This window comes from Chenopodium album, chromosome 8 (genome assembly GCF_948465745.1).
Source record: "Chenopodium album chromosome 8, dcCheAlbu1.1, whole genome shotgun sequence".
Classification (NCBI taxonomy): domain Eukaryota; kingdom Viridiplantae; phylum Streptophyta; class Magnoliopsida; order Caryophyllales; family Amaranthaceae; genus Chenopodium; species Chenopodium album.
In genome coordinates this window covers 390,798-411,514 of record NC_137841.1, presented here as the reverse complement: position 1 = coordinate 411,514, position 20,717 = coordinate 390,798, and the positions used below count along the sequence as shown (strand labels likewise).

At 35.0% G+C, this 20,717-nt stretch overlaps 2 protein-coding genes across 4 annotated transcripts; one reads left to right on the top strand and one right to left on the bottom strand.

The window, feature by feature from the left end:
• The first annotated feature begins 9,307 nt into the window (after nucleotides 1–9,307).
• On the top strand, nucleotides 9,308–13,678 carry LOC145555555 (UDP-galactose/UDP-glucose transporter 7-like). 3 transcript variants are annotated; one of them, XM_081617291.1, is made up of 7 exons: nucleotides 9,308–9,744; nucleotides 10,742–10,847; nucleotides 10,972–11,217; nucleotides 12,153–12,263; nucleotides 12,367–12,525; nucleotides 12,855–12,998; nucleotides 13,164–13,675. In XM_081617291.1, exons 1-7 carry the CDS (start codon nucleotides 9,704–9,706, stop codon nucleotides 13,326–13,328), a joined length of 972 nt encoding a protein of 323 aa, XP_081473417.1. In that variant the 5' UTR covers nucleotides 9,308–9,703; the 3' UTR covers nucleotides 13,329–13,675. The 3 variants fall into 3 exon arrangements, with proteins under 3 accessions (XP_081473417.1, XP_081473416.1, XP_081473418.1); XM_081617290.1 differs by lacking the exon at nucleotides 9,308–9,744 and adding an exon at nucleotides 10,225–10,396 and having other exon boundaries at nucleotides 13,164–13,678; XM_081617292.1 differs by lacking the exon at nucleotides 9,308–9,744 and adding an exon at nucleotides 10,475–10,650 and having other exon boundaries at nucleotides 13,164–13,676.
• A 151-nt stretch (nucleotides 13,679–13,829) lies between these two features.
• On the bottom strand, nucleotides 13,830–17,876 carry LOC145641490 (putative cyclic nucleotide-gated ion channel 14). Its single transcript, XM_081692305.1, has 7 exons — nucleotides 17,349–17,876; nucleotides 16,622–17,255; nucleotides 16,253–16,465; nucleotides 15,847–16,151; nucleotides 15,638–15,749; nucleotides 15,083–15,319; nucleotides 13,830–14,864 (listed from the first exon to the last, which is right to left on the bottom strand). Exons 1-7 carry the CDS (start codon nucleotides 17,375–17,377, stop codon nucleotides 14,115–14,117), a joined length of 2,280 nt encoding a protein of 759 aa, XP_081548431.1. The 5' UTR covers nucleotides 17,378–17,876; the 3' UTR covers nucleotides 13,830–14,114.
• Between the last annotated feature and the right edge of the window lie 2,841 nt (nucleotides 17,877–20,717).

The following is a 20,717-nucleotide window of genomic DNA, read 5'->3' as shown; positions in this document are numbered from 1 at the left end:
ACCCACATACATCCAAAAGGTTCATATATAACAGCAAACATAATCTCATTTGCATACAAATACAACAACTATGGCTAATACAACACAAACAACACAACCTACAACAGCTTTGCATCCACCAAGATTGATTTTTTGCCCATCACTGCTGTACATCCTTCTGTCAGAACTTAGAGCATTGCACTTCAATAGGAGGTTGTCATTCTCATTTAGCAAGCACCTTCTTTGGCCTCTTAAGTCTTCAAGCTCAGATTTCAGCTGCAAGATCTCTCCTTTCATCAGTTTCTTGTCCAACAAGAGTTGATTGATTACGTCGCGTTGCCAATCAGTGCCATCTTCCTCATCAACCCACTCAAAACACTTGCAACCCCTTGTTTCTGTCTTGGGATCATAAAATTTGCATGCTTTGAACTTCCGACCAGGATTCTCTCTAGTCCACGATGTCAACTTCCCCATAGGAATCCCACAATCACATTTCCTCTGTTTTGAAGGAGAAAATCTAACCATAGACATTGCAGCCTGCATTTACAACAAATTAGTCAACAATTACCTACACAATGACGTTAACAATCACAATAGGCCTCAATTTAACCCAATCACATCCCTATTCAAAACCCCTAAATTGGCTGTCAAACAAGAACCCTAATTAATTCCAACAATCAACTATGCAATTAACAACAAATTAAACCTATTACAAACCAAATTTAGCTGCAGATACTATCCTAACCACTACCAAACACAATTATCATGCCCAATTGAGAGTACCAAATGCGAATCGACCAACCCCTAAATATCCAATCATCAATTGAATTGGGAATTGAACTACTCACCTTGCTATGCAGAAGAAATCAACAACAATGGCAGCAACAACCCTAGCAAACGACAAATTTCTCAAAACAAAAAAAAGGAATTAGATTGATTTGGTGAATCGATTGAATTATTCTGAGTGAAAAATTGAAGATTGAGTTCATAATTTTGCCAGAATTCATTTAAATAGAAAGAGAGTGGGAAATAGCCGTTGGAGTGGGGCCCCATAACGTCAACAGTAACAGAGTTACACACAGGTAGCAAAACTTAAAAAAAGTGTAACTGTCAGGTAGCAAAATAAAATAAATTTTTTCCGAGGTAGCAAAAGTGAAATTGATGTGTTTGTGAGGTAGCAAAAGTCAAATTTTCCAAATCTGCAGGTCAATCCTATGTGTGACTAGTTGGTGGTCGCAACTTGCAAGTGTGTGCGCCTCGTGGGAACAGAATGGATCGGACTTTGTGTTACCAGCTTCATGTAGAGATTGCTTGGGGGGTGTAAGACCTGTAACCGTGTAATTGTGTAAGCGAATTGATACTCTCTATTTTACTTGGTCTAGTGGTAACCGGTAACGACTTAAGCTTTGTATTTTCCATCCTCGAATTAACCTGAGTTAGGAGGATCTGTGAGAGGTTTCGACTTGATAGAATCTTTTTCTATACGTACTACTCCCTTCATTTTTTTTATACTTACTCCACTTTCCTTTTACAGCTGTTTTTGGATGCCTGCTCCATTTCCTTTTTTGAAAAACTTTTATAATATTTAATTCATTTCTCTCAACTGGTGGAATCCAAAATTATTACAGATTACTTTTAAATTCTCTCTCCTCCAACTTCCACTAACTCCACTATTTCTATATTTTATTATTTTCTCTAATTTCTCCTAAAACCCCGCGCATGGAAAATTAAAGCAAGTATATAAAAATAGAGGGAGTAACAAATAAAGTCATGTTCTTTCACTTCACTTGAGTTGCAACACCTCCGATTTAGTAACTAATAATAAATAAGAAATAAAGGTAAATAAACAACCTTTAAATAAAATTGCGGAAGCATACACCTAAATCGGAGGTATCACCGCCACAATCGACAACCTGTCAAGTGTTAAGGCTTACAAAAATCCAAATAATTACAATCCAATAAATCTAGGTGAGCTATTTATACAACTTTACAAACTCGTTAATTCGTTGTAGCATACTAATCGAAACGCTTGAGCTCCCTTAGCTACGATCACTTGATCAATCTGCTTAAACTACAGCACGCAATCAGCAAAACTGAGTACATACAAGCTGCGAAAGAAATTAATAAATACCTAACATGCTACTAATAATCAAGCATAAGCATCATTAAATTATAGACTCAACACCTGACTCAACCATCAAATTTATTAAGACTTCACTAGTTAATATTAACTAACTCATTTATTTACTTCATTGGATTTAGCAATAGACAAGGTTGTCCAACCCATGTCCCATTTGGAACATCAATAAAAGAAAAACCACATGCATCCTTTTGGAACACATCAATAAACATCCAACGACCACGGGCGCGACTCCGTGACCGTAGTTAGTATGAGATCTCACCTAACTCCTAGTTTTAAAAAAAAATATTTAAAATAGGAGACTCGTAGATCATACAGCCTCGATAAAAGTACACGGCTAATACCCCATGTACCCCAACCCCTGATTGTCATTACTCCAAATGTGCACCAATCCAGAGTTTTATTGCTCATCCATCTTGCACTATACGTGATTTACAGGTTTAGACTTGGTAATGACTCATATGCATTACAATACAAACATTCCAAATACACACATATCTCATCCTCTCGTGGAAAAATCAAGTCAACCCATTTCTTATAGGTTCTCAAAAGCACAATATGAGACTTTTCACCAGGTAACTTGATCTGATACAGATTGTTGGTCAACGACCCTTTCAGCCTCACAAGCTCTAAACCTTCCTCAATCACCTGCTTGACCATCTTTTCTCCATATTTCATGCCTTCAGCCACAGGTGTTGCAGCTTTCCCAAATTCATTAGGTTCGTCTACACCAGTCATAGGCCGATAAAGGTAGTACGCCAAGGATGCTGGATCATATACCAACATCACATAACTCGAAGGTTTAAGACCTTCAGTAACAGTAAATAATGAATTTGCTTCAGTCATAGACTCTGCTTTCATATAAAGCTGTTTCCCAGATTTTACATATAAAACATAGACAGTGTTCTCCTACACATAAGATTCCTTGTCCTCCTTGAAAATGAACTGAGGAACTTATCTGGGGGAGTTCGAAGAAAATGGGGAAATCCGTTAACCCTTGAGTTGAAAGTCAATATCTCGAATGAGGGGGCTTTTATCGGCTGAAAAGCTTTAGTAATCTCGGAAAACGAATAGAACAGATTGTCGGGAGCTAACTTAGATAAGTAAGATAACCCAAATTTTGGAATTAAGGTCCTGTTCTCTTCACCTTAAAAAAATAATATTAAGTAAAAATAATTTCAGTTCAGTAAAAATAAGTTCAGTTCAGTAAAAATAATTTCAGTTCAGTAAAAATAAGTTCAGTTCAGTTCAGTGAAATTCAGTTTTCTTAAAGAAGAATTATAATAGAAAATCAGTAAAAATAATTTCAGTTCAGTAAAATTAAGTTCAGTTGAGTAAAAATAAGTTCAATTCAGTAAAAATAATTTCAGTTCAGCAAAATTAAGGTGAATCAAACAGGGCATAAGACTATGATTTCCTGTACAGTAAACAAAAGAAATTCAGTTGACTTTTACAGTAATGATAATGTGAATGTACAATCAACAGGAAAAAAAAATAAGGTGAGGGAAAATCTCAAATCATTCAAATGAAAACACCATTATAAAGAATTCTCATCGAATTACCAATAAATTAAATTATCAATATTATATCATAAGTAATATCAAATCAACAATTCAAACAAAACCCAGCAAATAACAAACAAAATTCAAGTTAAATTGAAAATCAGCTACAAAAATCAAAATTCAAAGATACAAAATGAAACCAAAAGCAGCAAATAAACAACTGTAACAAAATCATAAACAAGCAAAATTAATTGTATTAGGCGATGATTTAAAACAAGTTCGATTTCCTAGAAAACCCGACAACATGGTCATGTACAATAGGTGTAGCCGGAATTTTACGAGAGAATATAAGTAAAGTGTGAATGCCAATCATACAAATGTGAATAAGCTAAGTAATTGTTAGATGTGGCCCAAAATTTCATATGGACCAAGTTTTAAAGAAGCCCAATACAATTCTTCTTGCTTCTAAAGTATGTCAAATATTCTACAATTATGTTGATTATTCTAGAAAAATGGTCAACTTTCTAGAAGCAATATTATCATACAAGCAAATCTAGAGAATTCTTCATACATCTTGAGGCATCCATTTCCACCGACCTTACCAACTATAAACAGTTGGAGTTTGGCTCATATTGAGGCATCCAACCAATATACATTCAACCTCCATACAAATTTACTCACCCACAAAATTACTCATCCATTTACACTAGTCTCCCTAGTTAATCTCCTCCTTGTAATTTATTCCACTATTTTCTTTTCTTTTATTTTGAGAGTTTAATGGTAAGAGTTGTATCTCAATACCCTATTACTTGGGTAACTTTGTACTCTCATTTTATTATAGTGGAATTTTTGTTGCTCGTCGTCGTGGGTTTTTTTACCTCTATTTAGAGGGTTTTTCCCACGTTAAATATCGTGTCTCCTTTTATTGCTTATCTTACATTTTACCTTTAATTTCTCGTTCTATTTTACATTTCCGCTGCGTGCTCATACCCAAACAGTAGTCATAGCAAATTTAATAACCCTAACCCTAAAAAGATAACCCACAAATAAAAAAATAGAAATAGTAAAAAATCAAAAGATAAACAGTATACCTCTATATTCGCTCGATTATTGCCATTTTTATTGACCCCAGAATCATTCAAAACAGCTATGAAACATAAATTAATCGATTCAATTAAAAAAAGTTCAAGAATCGACGTCCCACATTTTGATTCTGATTGACTTATACATTTAAACAATAAATTATAAAGAATGTTGAATTTGAAGGTAGAAAGTTTTACTTGATACCCTAAAAAGATAACCCACAAATAAAAAAAATAGAAATAGTAAAAAATCAAAAGATAAACGGTATACCTCTATATTCGCTCGATTATTGCCATTTTTATTAACCCCAGAATCATTCAAAACAGTTCTGAAATAGAAATTAATCGATTCAATTAAAAAAAGTTCAAGAATCGACGTCCCACGACATTTTGATTCTGATTGACTTATACATTTAAGCAATAAATTTCGAACTAAAATAATCAAGAACAATATCAAAAATCATAAAAAATGTTGAATTTGAAGGTAGAAAGTCTTACTTGATACCCATCGATGAACTTGATCTTCGTTGCGTGAGTAGAACTGTAGAAAAGAGAGAATGATTTAAAAAAAAAAAAAGAGTAGAATAGAGAGAATTTTTTGTTTTTCTGAAACTAAGAAATGAAATGGGAGGAAAATAGGAAATTGAAAGAAGAAAATACACCGACACGCAAGAGTAATTAAGGGCACCACTGTAATTTTACCATTGACATATTTTATTTTTATTTTTTTATGGATTATGTATTTATGTGTATACAATTTGGCTGACAATTTGTCTCTCTCAAAAAAAAAAAAAGAAAAGAAAAGGCTAACTACGCTTGGAGAATTCTGGGTTACTTAGATTAGAGTAATTAATCTGTATTGGGGGATATCATGATTCGAAATCTCCAAAATACGTCGAATTAGTTTACCTTTTTTTTTGCCACACAAGTACATGTTGTACGTACGTGGTTAACCATAGGGATTTATGTTTTATTGATCCGAAAACGCTCGGGGCAATAAGGGTCGATTTTAGATGTTAAATCTATCAAGCCACGAAATCAAGTTCGAACCCTTGGATCAATCCGAAAGCGAAGACCCTCAAAAGATAGGTTGTCTTGCTTTCGCACCAAAATCCTTAACTGTGGTACCTATGGACACTCAATTTGACCGAACATAGATCCTCGGTTAGCTTGGAACTCCATTGCATCATGCGTAATAATAATCACTTTTGGTTCTTGTAGCCGACCCCCTCTTATGGGATTAAGGCTTTTGATTAATTGATAAAGGGGAAATCTGATCCCAACACCATGTTGGTGTAAGATAGTCCAGCATAAGATTAAAAAAAAAATGTCAAGACTTAGGCAAAGATGTCAAATGTTTAAGCTTTGTTTGTAATATAAGACATAAAGAAATGTATAATCAAACAATTATCAGTATTACATGTAATTTAAGTCAAGGAATTGTAAGCTATATATGTGAACCTAGATATTATGTGAGCTTAGAAAATTCATATGCTTCAAAGTTTTTAGCTATTAACTGATGGAGTAAAAATGCATAAAGGAACTTGACCCTTACAATTAAGATGGAAGGTAGTCTATAAGTTGGTTAACACTGTAGATTCATCTTTCAAGAAACAAAGAAGAAAATTACTCATATAAAGGTAAATCCTAATACAATTGGAATTGAAATTTTTTTAAAGCATTATGTATGAATCCTGCTCTTAATAATATAAGTCAAGTAAGTTGTTAATTGGTGAATCAGAATTCCTTCATCATGGGATAATTATGAACCCTAACTAGGATGCAAAGAAGTCTGACTCTTACCCTATGTTTGGATTAAAGAAAATGGAGGGAAATAGAGGGAAGAGAAATGGAGGGATGGAGTATCCTTCATTTGGATAACAAATGAGAAATGAAGGGAATTGAAGGGGAGAGAAATGGAGGGATTAATTTGTGAGAAATTGATCTCTCCAACAATGGAGAGATTTAGATAGAAAACTCATCATTTTCCCCTCCCCTTCCTCTCTCTTCCCTCCCTTCATCACCCTCCCCTTCTTTTCCCTCCCACTTAGTTATCCAAACAAAGCCTTAGATCACCAAGTCTAAGTAGACAAAACTCAAGTATGATGAAGATGAAAAAACACGTCAATGAAAAACTAAGCTAAAAGAAGATGAAGAAGAGCTACTTGCCTTAATAAAGAAGCTAAAAGAAAAATATGAAATACAAACCCTTAAAACAACTAGCTAGACATAGCATATATATTGGTTCATGTTCTAATTTATAAATAAACGAAGATCCAAATAATCCTATTATTGAAAAAAAAAAGGTAATTGGATATAAGACCAAAAATGTGAGTGAACCAGCATATGATAAAGATCATATGATAAAGTTGAAGTAAACATGCAAATGGAAACTTATAATAAAATATCATAAATAGAAGTTGTTTGCATACATTAATAGTAGTTGTTCTACATGTTTTAGAAAAAGATCCTGATTTCCAGAATTCTTATGAAAATATTCTAATAATCCTATGCAGGTTAAAATTGCTAATAATAATGTTATGGTGCATATGCAAGTATTCGAAGAATTACCAATAGAAATTGAAGTCCAATGTGTCATTCCTATTTTATGGGCAACTAATCAACCTTAGCTAGTCATAATATAATAAATAGGAAATAATTTCCAAATATTATACTCCCCATGCACTCAAACAATTGATCAAATTATCTTTACCATTAATGTATGGTCATTTTGTTCCAATATAACAAAAGCTTACAACGTCTTCTGTGTACATGTTCTCAAAGAGCAGAATAATTGCTTCAATGAAAATTCTGTCAAAATTACGAATTTGGTTTACTAGGACAATTCAATTAAATGTACAACTATAGTTAAGGTCAATCCTACGTGTGACTAGTTGGTGGTTGCAAGTGTGTGCGCCTCGTGGGAACGAAATCGATCGGACTTTGTTTTTGATATTACGAACCTCAGGTAGAGGGGGTCATGTGTAAGCAAATTGATGTTCTCTATTTTACTTGGACTAGTGGTAACCAGTAAGGACATAAGGTTATTATCTCTCAATTTTAAGATTGTGGGATTAAACCCTATTAAAGGCACTTTGAAGTGAGGATTCTCTTATCCTATCCCTCCACTCACAGTGTCTAGCCCGCTAACTCAGGTTATGGAGGACCTATGAGAGGTTTAGGCCCGATAGGATTTTTCTCCTTACATACTAATAAAGTCATGTTCCGTTACTACACTTAGAGTGATAAATTGATTCGTGGTTGTGTAGTGTTTTATTCACGTACTCCATGATTAATTGTAGGCAATAATAATATACTGACAAAATGCCCCCGAGTTGCTATATAGAAAAAACCTCAAGTGATCTTATATAGACAATATAGAGCTTATCAAATATTCTAATTCACTTTCAATAATTTTTATTTTCTTAAACAATAATTTCGAACTCCAAATTCATGAAAATTTCATACCCCTATGAGTCGGAAAATGACGAAATGATAATGGTAGTCTCTTAGTGACATTTGTCATAGTGTAGAGACACTTGGTAGTCGTTGAATTGGTGTCGGCTAGCATTTGTCAGTCATCCAATCATCTATCATGCCAAAATAAGTAAAACAAAAAGAAGGAAGCAGACGATTTCGTAGATTGTTTCATATAAAAGTTACTACCAATTAACAACATTTTGTCAGATTTTTTTAAAAGCTAACAATTACACTTACTACATGTAAAAAATAGTTTTTCAATATTTATTGTGTCGAGTCACGTCAGAAGTTTTTCAATATACAATAAATCACACTAATATGTATGATTAATATACAAAATGTCACAGATACATTATATATTTGCATGTAAACGTGTCCTCCATGGGTTGGGTGGAAAAGAAAGGCTCGAACCATGTCAAGCCAGCGTGCCTCGTGATCTAGCAGTCATGTCTAGAAATGGACATGAAATAGTCATGTTATGTCGAAGTCGTGTCGATCTTTTCAAAATGAAGCCTATACACAACACAATTGTATCACCTGCAACGCGACAAGTTCAAATTTAATTAAATAAGTGGACTGATTGATGTGTATGGTGGATTAGATTGGTGTGTTGATGGACTGTGTCAGGTAGATTGTGCGAATAAGTCAGGTTTTACAAATCGAAATGGGTTAGGCTGAGAAAACTGGACACTCAACACACCCCCCTGTCAAAATTGGGTTGTGTTGGTTGATGCTAGGTCGACAGAGTGGGTCATGCACAACTCGCCCCACAAGCCACCTCTAATTACGTGTATGCCGTATGCTCCTTCTGCTGTGTTTGAACCATTCTTTCAAATTTCTACACTATGAGACGATGGTTGATGTACATTAGCATAGCCAGTTCTAAGACATGGCCCACATCCGTCTGTAATTTCTCGTGACAAGCAACCCCATTGGTATTACCCAACTCGTGAGGAGACTGACCACCTTAACGTAGGTCCCGGATCCGTTAACTGTTGAGGTACGCTGACACTTGAGAAGGAATCAACGCGGTTTACTCACTCTGCTATTCTTTTTTACGCATTTTTCTTCATTGAGATTGGGATTTGGAATTTTATATCATTTGTGAACCCATTATTTCAGGACCCCTGTATCTCTTTTTATTCTCTTTTTCCTATCTTTATTATCTATGTTCTTCCCTTCTTCACACCGTCACTCCCTACATTTTCTAATCCTATTTCACTCCTTTAATCCTACAAAAAATTTCATTTTTCTTCTGGGTTTTATTCAATCTTCCAAATTCTTCTACACATTTCATGTAAACTAAATTCTGGGTTTTAATTCAATCTTACAATTTTTTCTATTCAAATATGTAAATTAAAGTCTGGGTCTTGTGAAATTTTATTAAGGCATGTAAATCAATTCCTGGGTTTTATCAGATCAATTTGTGAAGTTGCATGTCAGATCAACTATTGAGATCACTCTTACAATTAATTAAGAAGAAATCTTAATTAATTGATTTGGTTAATCCACCATTAACAATGGAAGTTCTTCCGGACATTGAGGCCACTCAATATTTGAGGTTCGTATAATTTCTTCTTTTAATTTCTTTTGGTTATTTCTGGGTTATTTGATATCTGGGTGTCACTTGATCAGCCTTTATTGCATATTTTTGTTTGGATATATTCGTAGTTCATAAGTGATGCATGTTATGTCAAAAGATGAATTAGTGTTAATCATAGATTATCAGATCAAAATCTTTCAAATATTTTGTTAAATTGGCGGTGATATAGTTGTGTTGTTGTACCTAACATTGTGAATTATGATAAACTACTGTAGTGAGTATTGTATGTGATTAGATGCATTGTCCTTTAATTCACATTATAATGTTGGGGCGGTGGTAAGTGGTTATGGACTTATGGTGGGCCCCCAGAATCGGAGTCAGAGGGAACCTGTCAGACTGTCTGTCAGTCACTAATCAATACCAAAATAAGTAAAAGAATATAAAGTGAGGTTGATTATAATGTAGATTGTGTCATAGGACAGTAAAAGCTGCAAAATCAACAATATTTTGTCAGAAAGTTGCAATTTGCAAAAGGCTTGAATTTGTGTACACTTCATTTAATGCAACTGCACCATCAAATGAGAAATGAAATTATGTCATGGTGACAAATGTGAATTTGCTGCGGCATGTCTTTTAGCACCTTTGTATTGGTCGCGATAATAGTGATCTAGTGAGTGAATTGGACTAAGCCACTCACTTGAGTACATTTTGTTGATTATTAAGTTAATTGAGGGAGTCAGCAAACCTTTTGCTTAAAGCAGCGCACATATACTTTTCACTTATAATTTTGATTATTTGTGGAGTGTTGCGTTATCACCTTTGTTCAAGTACATGTTTCCACTATACTGTGCGTCTACTGTGCTAAAATTATACGAAGTACTTTGTATGTAAGGAAGATTATCTTGTTGTAGCTAAGGTTTTGGAGTAAGTTTATTGGGGATCAATTGTTAAGTTATTGTGTGTTATATTTCTTTGTGTTTACAATTGATGGCCAACTGGTGTCTCTTGACTACAGTTTAATTGCTGCCTTATCTTATGGAGCTACTTCAATGGCTATGGTCTTCCTCAACAAGGCAATCCTTATGGAATACTCGTACTCGATGACTCTCCTCACAGTCCAGGTACGTGATTAAATTTACTCTTTAAACATCTAATTTTTAACCTTAGCATAGCGTTAGTACGTAGCTAATAGTTTGTCTTGTTTTATTTCTTTCAATTTGATTTTTTTGCTTGTTTCATGTCTAGCAATTGGCAACTGCTCTGCTTATTCACATCGGTCGTGTGATGGGATACACAAAAGCCAAGGCTTTGAACATGGATACTGCTAAGAAGCTTCTTTGGGTGTCACTTTTCTACAATGCCAATGTAGCCTTTGCTTTAGCAAGCTTGAAAGGAGTTAATATACCCATGTACATTGCGATCAAACGACTTACACCACTTGCTGTGTTGGTGGCTGGATTCTTTTCAGGGAAGAAAAGACCTTCAAGACAGGTTTGCACTTACCATTCTAGTTCCACGGCAAAGATCTATCAAAATTCTTCTGTGCAAAATGTTGTAACTGAAGATGAGTCATAACATGCATTTTTGTTCCTCAGCACTAATAGAAAGTCTTAACTACTGGGAAAATAAAATAAAAATATTTTACAGAGTAGTGAGTTTTGTAAAAAAGTAAAATTAAAAAATTTTCAATGCGTATCTTTGTACAGAGCACTGCAGTTTGGAAAGAGGAGGCTAGTCCTTAATTTGCCTTCAGTCAATCTAAAATCATGCTCTATTGTGAAACTGCAAATTATAGTGATTAGAGAATAAACTTTGGTTCATGGGTTTTAACTTTTAACTAATGATTCTTCACATCACAAATGGGGAAATATCCTAGATCAGGATGCTGCATTTTTTTCACTGATGTACGTTGCTACTGGTTAGTGGGAGTGAGAAAATGACAGTTGCTTGTTGATGTTTAGGCATACTATTAGAGCTAAAATTGTGCAAAGGTGTCAAGCCCCAAATGTTTCTGTGTTAAGATATGAGTTATTACAAGATATAGTTAGGTATGAAGGACCTTTTTTAGGAAGTTGTGCTCGACTAAGAAACTGTGTCTTTCTGCACATAAGGGCAAGGCTGATTGCATTAGACTGCCAAATCCTCGGTTATATGGATTGTATCCTGCCAAGTTGGGTAACATTGAGTTTAGGCTTTGACCTCGTTTTTAATGGGAGAAAGTTCTCTTTTTGTGTGTGTGTTGGGGGGGGGGGGGGGGGGGGGGGGTTAACTATATGAACCTCTTGACTCTTGCACCCTGTGATGATTGGTTTTATCATTGGTTTATCATTGGGATGAAAACATAAGTTTTACTTTTTTTGATGTATGCTCTACTCCCCTACATAATCATGTATATTAACAGCTATATGGCGTTTGTTTTCGTTCAGGTGAGTCTTTCAGTGATCTTAACAGCTGTTGGGGTACTTATTGCAGCACTTGGAGATTTTTCCTTTGACCTTTTTGGTTACAGCATGGCATTAACTTCTGTCTTTTTTCAGGTAATAATTTCCTTAATGGCCAATGCTATGTTTAGATGCATACTGTTGTGTGAGTTTCATCATTTTTGTTTGGAGTGTAATAGAATGCTATTTCTGGATGCAGACAATGTACCTAGTCTTAGTTGAGAAGTCTGGTGCAGAAGATGGACTCTCATCAGTGGAGATAATGTTCTATAACAGCTTTTTGTCACTTCCAGTTCTTGTGTTTCTTATTTTAGCAACAAAAGAGTGTCCTGATTCACTATCTTTGTTGTTTGGCAAGGTAAATAATCAATCTCATCCTTGTTTTTGAAGTCATTTTTGTAGCTAATTAAAAGCCAGATTAGTACCATGAAACTTCAATTTGTTTGGATCTGAATGTTCTTTTCAACTTCAAGCAGTCGAGTAGAATGTAAGTAGCACGTAGCAATTATCATTGAGTATTGTGAACTTCTACACCATCAATCATTAATCTGCAAATTACCAGACATGCTTATCGTTTTTGGTGATGGCATATATTAAAAATTTCTTTGCTTCTTGGTGATGGTATCTGTATAATGCTTTTAATTCATGAGAATGATTATATTAATACATTTTTGTACTGTGAATCAGAGTTCCTCCCTGTCATTTTTGGTGATCCTTGCTGCTTCTCTTATCATGGGCATTGCTCTCAACTTCACCATGTTCCTTTGTACGATAGTCAACTCTGCTTTGACGACCACTATTGTTGGGGTTCTGAAAGGTGTTGGATCAACGGTATGAATCAATTCCCTATGTGATTATGAAATGCAATAGCTATACTTGGTTACCTTTTTTCTGTGGGAGGGGGTGCTTGGTTGCTGCATGATCCAAGGGTAATCTATGCTTATTTGGATGGTTAAAATTCTGTATGCTCATATAACTTCTTTCTCTGCTGCTCAGACCCTTGGATTTGTCTTGTTGGGAGGAGTGGAAATACATGCTCTGAATGTGACTGGATTGATCATCAACACGGTAGGAGGCGTTTGGTATTCTTACGCCAAATACCAGGAGAAGAAAAAGAAGTTACCTAAGACAATTCCTGATGCAGAGGCATACCGAAAATAATAGGATTATAGTTTTTTTTTTTTTTTTTTTTCTTTCTTTTTTTTTTTTTTTTTTTTTTTTTGCCTTCATTTGATACTATTTTGTTTGGTGATGGCATGCATGATTATTTTCATTCAATTTATACGTCCATGTGAACCTCAGCAATAGAGATATATTTGTTACACATTGCTCCAAAAGAAATATAAGATGTTGAAAGATCAAAAGATAAGGCCTAGCGTGTTTTTAGTTTCTCTGCAAACTAGTGATTTGGAAAAACCTCCATGTATGACTACTTGGACGGCAAAAATAAATTGTGCTGAATTTGAAATATGAACCTGATTTCTGTTTAAATTGTACTTGTATAAAAGTATTTCGTATAATTTAGGACTTGTGAAACAGGACAACATAATGCTATTATGCTTATGAATTAAGATGGTCTTAACTTTACAAAAAGCCAATATATTTATTCCAACAAAGAATCAAAACATGTAAGAAAAATAAGACGAGAAATTGGACTGCAAATTTTAGAAATTTTGTTAATGTGTAATTCAGTATTCAATAGCGCAAGACGTTGTCTTCTGTGTACATGTTGTCAAAGAGCTCAATAATTGCTTCAATGAAAATTCTGTCAAAATTACGAATTTGGTTTACTATGACAATTCATGTAAATGTACAGCTATAGTTAAGTAACATATCACCCAAAAAAGGAGGGGTAAAAGTAAAGTTCATCTACATATTTCTGGTTTTGGACAGCAAGGACTAAGGAGCAACGATTGCATGACCTATATTACATCTGATTGCTGGAATTCAGGGCTCAGAAAAGAAGTCAGGATCTTGAGGCTTCATCATCTTAGGTAGATCAATATCCCTGTTTCTTTGTGCGCCTTTTCGTGCATTGCCTGCAAATCTCTTTGCCAAAAGAGTGACTCCAAGCTGTTGTATAGCCTGAGATGGCGTTGCTGTTTCACCACTATTGTCATCAGGAGCTTGTTCTTGGCTTTCAAACTCAACATTATCATATTGGGAAAATGAACTCGATGCAGTTAAAGAACCTGAGAATGACTCCCTTGAGCTTAAGCTTTGAGCTAGCTTTCTCTTCTTAAACCGTCTCCAAGCAGCTTGAATAAAGCAGGCTCCCCATGTTCGCCAGTGATGAGAATAGTAACGGAAAGTGTGCTGTAGCTTTTTACTATGCAGACGCCTAAACTGGTTTGCCACGAATTTGAGGTCTTCTGCTTGCAATGAAAAAGCTTCTACTTCCTCTAGTGCTTTAACAGTTCTAGTGGAAGACGGAAAATTAGAAGCATTTGGAAGTAAGGCCCAAGCAAGAAGCTCTTCACCACAGAAGTCCCCTGGTCTTAATAAGATGGAATTGAAAAACCCTGAACGCCCTCCATTTGTAGTTGAGCTATCTAGTTTCCCTCTTATAATAAAGAGCATTTCTGTAACAGGATCACCCTCGCGAACAATGAAAGTGCCTGCTGTATTTAGAGAAGATCTCAGTCTCTCACATATAGCATCCAGTAGTTGATGATCCATTGAAGCAAAAAAAGGGACCTGAAAAGCAGGGAAATGCCTTTTTAGTACATGACTAGTTTTGGATTTTGAAACAGTAGCTTCCAGTATGAATGTTAAAGGGTCAATTCTAAGCTATAATGTCCCTGCATTGGCTTGCAGGTTCAAACAGAATTTTTCACTAATCTATAAATGATCCGAAATACATAAGTTTTGGAAAATTATGTTGCACAGATAATTGAGAAGTAACAGAAACTTACTCGTCGAACAAGATCCAAGCACAGATGGCTTTGGATATCACGTCGTAGATCTATTGGCAAGGAAGTCAGAATTGCTTCTTCATTGACCCCTCGGGTTGCCATCCACTTGTACTGAACAAACCGCCTCACTCTAACTCGCAGGTGCTGAGGGAGCTGTCGATGTTTCATCCACTCCTCAGTGTCACGCCTCTTAAGCCTCCATTCCTCAAGCCTCAAGGTGATGGATTGCAGATAAGTCTACATATTAAAATTGCAGTTTCCCAAGCATATATCAGAGTAATTCCATGTTATTCACTAAAAGGAGTTGATGGATAAATTAAGGGTAAGAAAAGAAATGCTTAAAAACCAGTAACTGTATGAAATTGATCTTGATTTATTTCTACAACATTTTTAAGCATCAAATTCTCTACTGTAAACGAGAAGCACTTAATAGTCATTTCCCATGCCCAAGGCTGTGAATTCCCCTAGAGTGTTCCATGGAACAATTGCAAGGGGACATGCCTACAATGCAAGGAAGATAGCTTCTTATATGACTGGTAAACCAAGGTTCCTTACCTGCATGTTACCGATTAAGAGAGAAAACAGAACCAGACCAACAATGGAAATAAATATGCAAAATGTGGTTTCCCAGGCAAATGTGCTTGATTCCAAATTCTGGCCATATGAACTGCAAAACATAGATATTACATATCCATGTTAAAAAATGCTGCACTCTTACATTCAAGGAAACTAAAACCTTAACATGAATGAAGCAATTTAGTTACCTCAACTGTTGTAAGCCCCACCATAAACAATAGAAATACTTGTCCATGAAATTATCAGAGACAACATCTTTTAGCATTGCATTAATGAATATCCCATATTCAAAAGTGCTATTCGCGTTGTTAGGATCACACAGAGAAAATACTTGTGTGCTATTTGCCCAAACAATACGATCTCTATCATCTTTAGTACTGCAATCCAAGTATTTGAGACGGCATTCAGCAGGAGATTTTTCATGTCTACAGGCTGATTTCCAACATGCTGAATACCTTTCTACAGACACAAGATACCAAGCTGCCCCAAGGATCTACAGGAAAGAAACCAACCATTTCAAAACTATCAACATAAGCATTTCTTTAAGATTTGAGACTATAACTTGTCTTTCGCTTAAAGGGATCAGTTTCTTACATGACTAGCCAACATGTAGAACATCAGATTATAAGCAGCTCCAGCCCAAGCTGTTTTGGTGACATCACCAGCAGACTTGATAATCTCAGCACTCAATGGAAAAATCAGATAAAATCGCGGGATATATTGGATGAAAACAATCAATTGAAGCGCATTATAGGTGCTTCTTGATTTAGAAAGCTTAATTGCTGGTATAACAAACCATATCACAATCTGCAGGAAAAAAAGAAATACAGTTTTCCTCAAACAAGCTCTTACATTAAGATATCTAAAAACTCGCATAATTTCACACAAAGCCTTTTACCATTCCACCATCCTTTCAGTATCAACAAGACAGACAAAAAATCGAACTAATCAAAGAAACAATACCTGTGGAAGAGGCAATGCTGCAATGAGATCGATGAAGAAACCTGATCTGATATACCTCCTTGAAATTTCCTTTCTATCTCTTACAAGTTCCCCTCTTCCAAAGACCCGAGAGCTAGGTGCTACAAAAGCTGTGCGGAACCTCACAACCACATGTAACATGTATAGAATGTCGGCGACAGTACGAACAAAGGTGACAACAGCACCCAAGGGCACATTCCTTGACATACAGAAAGAACCATTGGGTTTATCTACTTCGGGAAGGTAAAAGAACAAGGGATCAACAAAGAGTGCCACAAGACACGCAACCAGGAAAATACGGTTCCATATTAAGACCACCTCACTTGAGGGATCCAAAGTCCTGTTCCACCATGATTCATCTTGTTTCCAAGGTCCATCACCGCCATTTCTCGAAAAAGCTCTGAATGTAGGCAGCTTGAAAGCTCCCCCTATTCTGTTAATGCCACTCCCTATTCTGTTAATGCTTCCAAACCCGACACGGCTGCTAAGTAAAGGAGTAGTCTGTATGTATGTTGATGAAGCTGCTGTATTTGATGATTTTTCTGATCTGAATGAGTCATTTCTTCCCCATGAAGAATAACTATTGTTGAAACTCTGCTTTCCATTTTCATAAAAACTGCCAAAAACATGAAATCAATCTATAAGGTAACTGACACAGATTAAACTACATTGATTTGACATAAATTAGATAGAAGCATCAGTCGATTACCTTACTTGCTTATGCCTTTTGGAATCCATGCTTATAACTTGAGATGATTATATGAGTCAAATTCATGGAAACTCAAACAGGATTAAATCAAAATTAACTTCTTCTTGTAAGAAATTCTTGTAGAAAAGGCCAAACAAAAAAAAAAGGGATGAAATGAAACAAGATTAGGAGTATTTGTTTTTGATTTGAGATTTTGCATTAGTTGACTTTCCTCAACAAAACAAAAAAACACCAAAGTTTTTCCAAGGAACAATGGTATGAGTTTATGACTACAATCAGCTTAGGGGAAAGCTGGCAACTAAGTCAGAAGAATAATTAAAATTTTAATTAAAAAAAAAAAAAAACACATTCACACACACGAAACAAAGAAGAGACTGAGTACAGCTCAGATGGCTGTTACCTGTTCTTTGTTAGTTGTTGAAAGAAAGGTGGGGAACTACTGGTTGAAGACGTGAACACCAATAATAGTGTTATTATTCATCCCTGATTAATTACTAGTAGTTGCATCATTTGTTACTCTACGTAAAATAAATTTAAAATATTTTATTACTGCCGATATTTATAAAATTTGATGAGTTAGTAATTGACTATTTCAATACAAAAATTAAAAATATTAATTACTACTACTAGTCTATAAAATTATGATAATGAACGTGAGGACTAGGTAAGGCGTGGTCCAGATGGATCGATTCTACTTTCGACTCTAAAGAGAAATCTGAGAGCATAATAGTATTGTGTTATTTGGTTTTGAGTACCCAGCTAGCACATGTGCCATAAGGGTTGATTACGCAAATCAAGCTTGTAAAATTTATATTATGCTTATATACTTGAGATAGGTGGATCAGATCCCGAACTTAATTGTGACTTTATAAATAAAATATAGTCAATAAATTACATTTAGTCACACTAACAAGATGTACACGGTTTCTTTTATTCAATATTTGTGATAAAGGATTAATGATGATTAGTACTTGTACTAGGGTCACAACAAACAAAAGCTTGAAAAGAATTAATCAAGTGATTGAATGTGTCCAACGAGATAAGGCAGTAAATATACAATACATTATACACATGAATTCCCTAAATATCTAATTTCAGAGTACGATGATTTGATAAATAAATATATCACTTGACATTATTGGAATTCAATGTAATCACGTGCTCATAATACCAACACAGCTCATTGTATTGGGTTTCTCATGTATAATAAACCATTTTAAGTTCTACATTCGATATTAAAATTATTGTTTTAATTCGTCAAAAAAATAAATAAATAAAAAGATGTGTTTTAATATAGAACTCATACTTCATCTTAAGTTTAATAATCACAAATACTATTATAAGATGTGTTTAAAATATGGAAGATGTAATATCTCTATAGTAACGGTTTATACTTGTAACTATTATTTCTATCATGTCATTAAAATTTAGTCTAGTGATAAAAAGACAGCACTTGTAGAGGCTTTAGTAGTATTTGAAGATTTGTCCCAAAAAGGTTATTTTTAAAAAAAAATAAATAAATAAAAACAAAAATTTGTAGTAACCACATCCAGCACTTGTTCATTAGAATACCCTTACAACTCACCAAGTTAATATAACGATGACCCACCGCTGAACACACACACCTACATAATCATGAGTTCATGACAAATCAATTTTATTTTTTTTTTCTTTTAAAGGATGGGTAAATTCACATTCTAGAAATGAAAAGATCGAGTAATGTAAGATTTAGAAAAATAGAATATATAATGGAATAATTATACTATGTAATAATCCAAAGATGTAACGGAAACCAGATTACAAATCGTAATTGGCAATAAGTACACGTATTGAACAAACTAAGCCACCAGTTGCCCCAATCCCAGAAGAAGACATTTGATGTCATGCTCAAACCAGCTTGTCAAAGTATCACAACATAGAGTACGAATTGTGAAACACCTAATATGGTAATCGAGCATTCAGCCAAGATAGGACCAGGACCACCAAAAGCAGAGCTTTGAGCAAGACATTACAACCAACAGGACATTGCTGCTTATAAAAGTTCCCCAAAAATCAGATTTCAACTTATGGAGAGCACAAGATATAACCTAAACAGTCTCAGCCTCGCATGATACAGGGCATTTCCCTACCCTTCACAATACCAAAATGTCTATCTGTACTACTCACACGAACAATAGAGATCCCTTTTCACATATTTTGGATCACACTTATAAAAGCAGCTTCTGGGTCAGAAGCACCATTGCCAAAAATAAAAAATAAAAAAATTTAAAAAAAAAACTAATAATAAAAGAGTACAGCAGCAATTGTCTTTGATTGCCATGTAAAACACATACTACCTCCGTTAAATGTTATGTGCAACTTTGAAATATTTTATACCTCACAAATAATACCTCAAAGTTGCACATAACATTTAACGGAGGTAGTACAACAATTAAGCTGCTGGGAATTATGTATAATGATTATTGAACACCACCCAAGACGCGAACCACATCCAAAATACACTAAAACATAAAACCTTATGGACACTACACATACCCCCTTAGCATCTCATGAGGAACTAATGGTAAACCATCAACATTGCTAACCATTTCAAACACTATGATCATCAAATAGTGAATATTGTTCCCAGAATATCAATTAAAAGCATGTCCAAATAAAATCTGAGATATACAACTGAAAATTAGTTAATAGCTACATTTTGGAGTTTTTTCCAACAATTAGACATGGAAACAAAACCAAAATGCAATAAGAGTTCTTTCAAAGCAAAACCACTAACCAGCTCCAGGTGAAGTCCATCAACAACATAATTTCTGACCCAAACATACCCTTAAACTAACCACCAACGCCATGGCACCAAACTAAAACGATAGAAAAGGTCCAGGAAAATCACTAAACTCTGTAGGAAATTCATGCATCAAATCTTTGAAAAAATAGTTATTGTTCACTAATTCTTGCAGTCACTTCTTTTCATAGCACAATATCGATATTGTGCACACTATGGGAGGCAGTACACTTTTGTGAAGTGGAAAAAGAAACTCACATTCAATAACTACAGCAACCCCCCCCCCCCCCCCCCCCACCTCTCTATACCCAACCCAAGCATAGGGAAAAAAAACTGAAGCAATGAGCCTACGAAGCAACAGAACCCCCAAAGTTGCCACTTGCTCCACAACTTAGTCGTCGTACTTTAAATAACCTACGCATGGAAACCCAATTAATAAGGACAACTGAAACAATTAGGTCTTGAAAAACCTCAACTTCTTATATGCTTGTACCTGCCAGAAGAGTAACAAGCAGCTTGTCTATCCAGGCAAAAACAAAAAAAAGTTGTAATAACGTATGAGGGAGATGCATCATGCTGGTGAGATT

Excerpts from the sequence above, each read along its gene's own strand:
- LOC145641490 (XM_081692305.1), bottom strand. The coding sequence starts at position 17,377 with ATGGATTCCAAAAGGCATAAGCAAGTAAG. Across the intron at positions 17,256-17,348 it reads AAAAGGCATAAGCAAGTAAG|TTTTTATGAAAATGGAAAGC; the intron begins GTAATCGACTGA and ends TGTTTTTGGCAG. Across the intron at positions 16,466-16,621 it reads CAGCATTGCCTCTTCCACAG|ATTGTGATATGGTTTGTTAT; the intron begins GTATTGTTTCTT and ends TTTTTCCTGCAG.
- LOC145555555 (XM_081617290.1), top strand. The coding sequence starts at position 10,353 with ATGTCTTTTAGCACCTTTGTATTGGTCGCGATAATAGTGATCTA. Across the intron at positions 12,526-12,854 it reads TATCTTTGTTGTTTGGCAAG|AGTTCCTCCCTGTCATTTTT; the intron begins GTAAATAATCAA and ends ACTGTGAATCAG. Across the intron at positions 12,999-13,163 it reads TGAAAGGTGTTGGATCAACG|ACCCTTGGATTTGTCTTGTT; the intron begins GTATGAATCAAT and ends TCTGCTGCTCAG.